The sequence below is a fragment of the Tupaia chinensis genome, unplaced genomic scaffold (assembly GCF_000334495.1).
Source record: "Tupaia chinensis unplaced genomic scaffold, TupChi_1.0 Scaffold000553_1, whole genome shotgun sequence".
NCBI classification, from domain to species: Eukaryota; Metazoa; Chordata; class Mammalia; order Scandentia; family Tupaiidae; genus Tupaia; species Tupaia belangeri.
In genome coordinates this window covers 743,503-751,242 of record NW_006160065.1, presented here as the reverse complement: position 1 = coordinate 751,242, position 7,740 = coordinate 743,503, and the positions used below count along the sequence as shown (strand labels likewise).

Here is a 7,740-nt window from a genome sequence, read left to right as displayed (position 1 = left end):
AGGAAGTGTGACTTTCTAGTCCAGGGTCAATGGAGTGCTCCATTTATAAATAAATCATGGTGTGGAGCTTGAGAAACAAGGAAATCAGTTAGGGGAAGCTAACCTCCATGATTCTCGGGAACTCTGGATAATTAACTGCCAGTAATCCTATTTTTTTTCTTTTGGGCTTTCTGTTGAATCATTTATTGGCAGAGAAACAGACTTTGTTACAAATAAATGTATAATGCATTTCTTGAAACTTGACATAATTGTAATGCAGTATCTTACTGGAATATTCAGCATTATTATTGTCATTACTAGGCATTTCAATGTCACCATGGGAGGTAAGTATATTTTCCATTAAAGGATTATTTCAGTCTAAAATCTGTATGAACTATTATTGCCTATAAACCTCAATAGCACAAATGTCATACAAAAATGAGAACATGTTTTATTCTTCCAGATATTATTGTAGTGAATATGAACAAAACAAAATTACTACATTGTTGGTGTCTTGGAATATTTAGCATAAAAATGGTTATGTTTTATGTTCGCTTAAATGACAAATTTTTATGTGGCTAATGTGAAGTGTATTTTGCATATAAATAAGATGAAGTGTATTTTGCACATCGCAGCATAACAAGATTCATTAGAAACAATAATTCTTACTTAAATCATATTAATTTGGTGAAAGTTGTCAATGCTAATTATAATGACTTTGTGTTCTTACCTGTATGTCAAGTAATTTTATATCGGTATATTTAGTTCATGGAGTAATTTTTTCTTCCTAGGGGGAAAAAAAACCTGGAGACAAGATAGTTGTAAAAACTGGTTTATTTTTTAAAAATAAATACAAAAATATAAATATAAAACATTAGCAGATAGAATTTGATGAAATGAAATTGCACAAACGTTTGTATACCAGGTTGCATATCACACCTACTAACACCACATGTACATTTGTTTTTGTTTTTGTTTTTTTTAATTTAATGTACAGAACAGGATATACCTTAAAATTTTTCTTCACCTTTTTAAAAGCTTCATTTGCAAGGGCAGGAAATGGATCTAACAGAAGCGGCTTATTTGAGAGGCTGCTTAAGGGAGGACTATCCTGATCACATTTCTGAAATTATCTTTTATTTACTAAGATGGACAACACTGAATTTCCATAGCTTTGGCTCTTGGAAGTGATTAAATAAAATGCCATATATATTCCATGAGACATCCTACAGGAAAGAATTAATGTAATTAATGGACAAATTAAGAAGGAAATGGGAAAAAATTGTGCTGAGTGGCAGGAAAACGCTCCTGAATATCAAATATTGTGAAGTGGAGACAGTATTGGAAAAGTTACTTCTTGTCTGAGCAGTGGATATCCTAGGTTAAGAGTCTTTGTCACTTTCCCCGCCACCATACATTTCTGCGAGCTTATTAAACCGAGGGCCCCATTCTCGGAGGTAATCATAGTTTTGGTCTCCTTCAGTGGTACCTGATTCTAAGGAACTCAGAGATTCGGCAATGGAATCGTTTCCTTCGTAGGCATAGGTTGCGAGGGAGTCGTAGGGAGGTGCGGTGGGGTCAAGGTCGTGCTCTTTTAGCCTTTCGTTAATGAAATCCCGGACGTCCGTGTTATCCGGGGCTGTAGGAGTCCTCCGGGGTATAAACAGCGTTTCTGGAATAATATCTCGCCGGAGCTTCTTCTCCTCGATAGCTGCAGGATTCCTCAGGGTGCCGATATCAAAGGCCTGGGTGTCCTCCTCTCCACCACCTTCGTCGTTATAGCTCACGATGTTGTCTCTGATATCCTCCTTGGACAAGATCAAAGGCTCTTTTTTCCTCTGTCTTTTCAGAGCTGCAAACAGTACGACTATAACTTGAAAAAAGACAAAAAGATACATTAGAGGTCCTTTCAAAACTCTGTAAATAATGAGGGCAAGTATATTGGGAGGGAGTTTATTTTGTTTTCTGTTTCAGGATTGGATTTAAGATTAATTTTGTTCTTCAGACATGGGGGTGGGGCGGGGTATATGGTGGATTTAGTGAGGGCAGATAGTGTTTAATAGCAATATTGTGGAATGTTCTTTAAATATCATGACGTATTCTATTTTTCAAAGAGCAGCTATCTTTAAAGATGGCTCTTAATTGTACAGACAATGTATTGTATTTTGCATTGAATAATGACATAAAATGATACATAAAATCAGAGACAAGTTGAATTTGGCTTCAAGTAAGACCTTTAAGAAGAACAGAAATATGTCCACATTTTCCGTATGCTTACACAGTAAGAAAAAAGAAAACATTTTTCACAAGATATGAAGCAATTGTTTGATAGCTTTAATAAATTTACATAATTCTGTTTTTTTTTTTCTTTATTAAAATGAGGCCTTGATGGTAGCAGGTTGCATAGTGGTTAAGGTGCTAAACTTCCATGTGGCCGACCTTGGTTCTAGTCCCAGATCTGGTGACTTGCTTTCACACTTTCTCTCTCTCAAGTGCATATGCATGCCTTATAGCAATGAAAAAATAATAATAAATAAAATTAGGAACCAGCAGTTAGCGTAATGGCTATGTCGCTGGACTCCCACGTAGTCGACCGTGGTTCGTGTCCCGGACCCAGTGGCTTAAAACTCACGCAGGGCATGTGTGCATGCATGCCCAAGATGCCGAGAGGAGAACGGAGGAGGAGGGATTGCGGCGTGGCCATCCGCCCGGGGGGTGATTTCTCGCTTTCTGTCTCTCAGTATCTCTCTGTCTGTCTGGCGAGCGCACGCACCCTATAGCAAAAAAACTAAAAAAAAAAAAAAAAAAGGAAGCCTGAATTACTAGGAAAAAATGCCAGGTTATTTAGAAATCAGATAGGTTTAGAAATTTATGACATTTTCCATGGAAATATGTAACTAGTGTGATTTTAAAAAAGAATTTTTTTAGATCAGGTGACAGCAGAGTAAATTCAAATTACTACGTTGAATCAACTCCAAAAAAGGTGTGAACTTTGTCTAGCTGCATCTTAAATAAATGGAGCTCTGAAAGACAAAAACTGTATGTCGCTCATAAAGGACATTTCCCCACTTCAGTTAAGCAATGAACATGTTTAAGGGACCAGCAGTTGGCGTAATGGCTATGTCGCTGGACTTCCATGTAGTCAACCGCGGTTTGAATCTCAGACCTGGTGGCTTACACTCATGCCAGGCATGTGTACATGCGTGCCCAAGATCCTCAGAGGAGAAGGGATAGCAGCATGACCTCCTCCTGGAGGGTGATTTCTCGTTTTCTGTCTCTCTGTCTTTCTGGCGAGTGCATGCACCCTATAGCAAAAACCTCTCCCAAAAAAGGAGAAAGGAAATGGAAATGTTTAAGGAACTGGAAGTTGAGGTAACTGGATCCCACAGGGCCACTTGTGCAATCTGAGTCCTGGACCTGTAGGATGCATTTACGTACATATATGCCCAAATTCCTGAGAGGAGAATGGAAGAGAAGAGATTGGGGCCTGCTATCTGCCCTGCAGGGTCCTTTCTCACTTTTCTTCTCTCTTTCCTTCTGTCTGTCTCTGTCTCTCTCTCTCTGGTGAGCACATGATGAGACCTATAGCAAGTAAAAAAAAAAGAAATGAACATGTCGATACTGTTAATAATCATAATAGTGACAACAGTAAAAAAATGATGAGAGAAAGTTAATATTACATTCCTCTGGTTGATTAATTTCCTGATCATTTAAAATAGTTTGGAGAAACAAATGCATATTCAATTACATAAATGGGAAATGGAGGAGAGAAAATCTATATTAGTAGGTATATAGATGAAGAAATATCTATTTATTTAGCCTCTTTAAAGCAAATGTTTAAGAAATATAGGATTTGTCATATTATTATACACATGGGTATTAAGTTTTTCTTTTTTTACTAATATTGAATGCTCAGACTACTTGTCTTTGAGATCATGGCAGAGAGCAAGCAAAGAGCCATTGTAATGTTACAACAAAAGGAAATTCTAGTGCATTGGTAAATGTTCTTGGCTATAAAGTATTTGAAAAAATAAATAGGAGAGGATCAGCAGTTACTGTAATGGCTATGTCGCTGGACTCCCACATAGTCAACCGCAGTTCGAGTCCAGGACTCGGTGGTTCAACTCACGCTGAGCTCATGTGTGTGTGTGCCCAAGATCCCGAGAGGAGAATGAAGGAGAAGGGATTGCGATGTGGCCATTCCCCCTGGGGGGTGATTTCTCCCTTTCTGTCTCTCTGTCTCTCTCTGTGTGTATGGCGAGCACACGTGGCCTATAGCAAAAACCTCTCCAAAAAAATAAATAAATAGGCAAAAATGACAGTCACAAAAAGTGTTTATTCTTCAAATTTTGGAGAAAATGTCATTTTATTTTGCCTGTATTATACACTGAACGGCAATTGATATAAAGATTCCAAACTTTAGATCTTCAGATTGCTTATTATGGACCAGGCAATCTTACCTAGTGGAAGAAAAAAATACTTCTAATAATAAGGTTAATGAAAACTTAGTAAGATTGGTTCCAAAGTCAAAGTTCAATTCCCTGACTTCTTGAAATGTCAGATACAATGTTTTTTCATTAGGGTCATAGGGATACTCACAATAATCATTTCAAGTTAATGCAATTAGAGATTAAACTTAATCTAATTTTTAATTCGAATGCAGTTCTGAAGCAATTTGCTTTAGGTTATAAAATTAAGTAATATTATTTTAGAGACAAGTGAAGTGAATAAAGGGCTATTTTAACATTATTGTAGTGAGGATGTAAGATAGTGAGGCCTCCATGCAGTACTAATGAAAAAAAAAAAAAAAAAAAAAAAAAAAAAGACAGTAGAAACAAATTTAGATCCCTCTGCTGCAACACTGTGTATGTAGTGACTGACAGCAAGGTGCTTTGTTTCAACCATGCAAAAAACAGGTGGTCTTGAAAAATATTTCTGGGGCCAGCAGGTGGCATAGTGATTAAGTTGCTGGACTCCCATGTGGCCACAGTTTGAGTCCCAGACTGGGCAGCTTGAAATTCATACCAGGCGCATGTGCATAGGTGTCCAAAATTCTAGGAGGAAGAGAAGGGACTGTGGTGTGGCCTTCGCCCCCAGAGGATGATTTCTCATTTTTTTGTCTCTCTGTCTTTCCAGCAAGCACAGGCATCCTATAGCAAAAAGTCTCTCAAAAAAAAAAAAAAGTTTCTAACTTTCAGTTTTGTTATTTGCAAAATGAAAATATTAAAAATGCTATAGCTTTTCTTATCAAAGGAAAATATTTTTGTAGTAAAGTGCTAATTATAGTGTCTGGCACACCATAAATACTTAATAAAAGTTTCGTATTATTAATATTATTCTAACTGGAGATTTTCATTTTTAATACATATGGTATTTTAACGAAACAAATTTGTATTTTGAAATATAACCCCTCTAATAAATATTTTCATTATTAATATTTTCAAGTACAGATTCTATTACTACAAAGCACATTTATTAGCTTTCCTCAGTATTTTTTTGTATTGATGGCAAGTGAAATTATAAAATTATGTTTCTTTCAGTTCTCACATATTCTACTAAATAAAATGAAATTTATTATTTTTTGTGTATGTGAAAAAGTTCTGCTCTGCCTCATATACCTTAGTAACAGGACGTATGTATTTGGTGTTTTGGGGGGAGGTTTTTGCTATAGGGCACGTGCACTCTCCAGGAAGACAGAGAGATACAGAGAAACAGAAAGTGAGAAATCAACACCCGGGGGGGGGGGGGAGGGGACCACACCACGACACCAGGGGGGATAGTCACGCTGCAATCCCTTCTCCTCCATTGTCCTCTCAGGATCTTTGGCATGCACGCACACGTGCCTGGCGTGAGTTTAAGTTACCAGGTCCAGGACTCAAACTGCGGTCGACTACATGGGAGTCCATGATATAGCCATTACGCTAACTGCTAGTCCCTATGTATTTGTTTTTTAATATGCATGCTCTTGAGTTCAGCCTCAGTCATGCAAATTGGCGGGGCCACAGGTAAAGCCCAGAATTCAGTCCCTTACCCAACCTAAACAGTCAAAATACCTGTAGCACACATCTTGGTCCTTGCTGACTTAGAATCTGGGGCAGAAAAAAATGGTGACTTGGCAAGATCTTGTCAAAAATACCCATCTTTGAGGATAGTAGATGGCATAGTAGTGAAGGTGCTGGACTCCCATGCGGTTGACAAAAGCTCGAGTCTCAGACCTTGCAGCTTGAAACACACTGTGTGTGTGTGTGTGTGTGTGTGTGTGTGTGTGCGTGCATGCCCCAAATTCCAAGGTGAGAATGGAGGAGAAGGGATTGTGGTATGGCCGTCTTCCATAAGGTGTGATTTATCGCTTTCTGTCTCTGTCTCTCTCTGTCATTCTGATGAGCACATGTATCCTATAGCAAAAATTTATCAAAAAAAAATCTTCTGGGTGGGCTGGATGATGCAGTAGTAACTCTGGTCAAGTCACATGAGATCCATGTGGAAAATCCAGGGTTTGGTGCCCTGGTCAACCTGTACATGTGTGTCCTTGATCCTGACTGGCTGAGAGAAGTGGGGGGAGACTGTGGCATGAGACCCTGTTGAGGACGTTTACCTCTCTCTTTTACTCACAAAAGAAGAATAGTGTACATCTCTCCTTCTTCTGTGTTCTCTCTCTTATTAAAGAAAAGTGCATGCCCTCATTTCCTGAACTACATAAAAATCAAATTAGAATTATTCATTTCATCCATTTAATGGTTTATCTGGCATGAGTAATTTACCTTTTAATTATTGAAACACAGAGCCAGAGTTTATATAAACTATGATGAAAGCAGAAAAATAATATACTATGGATGAAATCGATATAACCAAATTAAGTATGGAATGATAAAGCATTTTAATCCATTTTTTATTGGTGCAGGTCCTAACTTCTTATAAAAAAAATTGCTCTCTTTTTCTAATCATGAAACATATTGCTACAATTTATTTTTTTCAGCAGTATTTTAAAATTTGAGCTGCAGAGTGACTCATGTTATTTAACTTTGTTTCACAGGTATGAAAAGCTGGAGATAATAGAATACAGGTATGTTTGTGAGATGCACCTCTACACCAAGCCAAGTTTTTGTCCTACCATTTTAATAAACGTTATGGGGATCAGCAAGCAGACGGCATAATGGCTAGTCTCTGGATTCCTATGTGTTCTACCGCAGCTCGAGACCCAGACCTGGTGACTTGAATTCATGCCGGACAAGTGTGCGTGTATGCCCAGGATCCCAGAGAAGAATGAAAGAGAAGAGATTGCAGCTTGGCCATACCCCAGATGTGTGTGTGTGTGTGTATGTGTGTGTGTGTGTGTGTGATTACTCACTTTCTGTCTCTCTCTGTCTTTCTGGCGAAGGCATACACAGGCCATACACCCAAAAGAAAAAACCTTAAAAAAAAAAAAAATAAATAAATAAATAAATAAATAAATAAATAATAATCGTTATAGACCTGTTATGGACCTGACCCTTGTCTTTGTTTCTTTAGTCTGATTGTATCAAGATCTGCTAATATCCTACTTCTGGATTGAGGGCCAAGATTCTACTATACTTGTCCAACTTCTACAGTACCTGCTCAGCCCATAATTAGGAGTTTAGCAAATGACCATAAAGGAATAATGCCACAGAATCTAGTATTTGGGACAAATGAAATGGCAACATGTAAGAAAATGGGACACTGATCATTAGTGCTTCTTCCTTCATTTGTTTACTGGAGCTCAGCTTCAGAGAACGCGTGAGT

The 7,740-nt window shown here is 37.8% G+C and overlaps 1 protein-coding gene across 1 annotated transcript in view; it reads right to left on the bottom strand.

Moving 5' to 3' along the window:
- Positions 1 to 965: 965 nt before the first annotated feature.
- The window catches only part of CDH10 (cadherin 10), a 205,073-nt gene continuing 198,298 nt past the window's right edge, over positions 966 to 7,740 (bottom strand). The window contains exon 12 of the mRNA XM_006157669.2: positions 966 to 1,852. Within this exon, the coding sequence (XP_006157731.1) occupies positions 1,362 to 1,852 (491 nt within the window). The 3' untranslated portion in view covers positions 966 to 1,361. The remainder of the gene's footprint in view (positions 1,853 to 7,740) is intronic.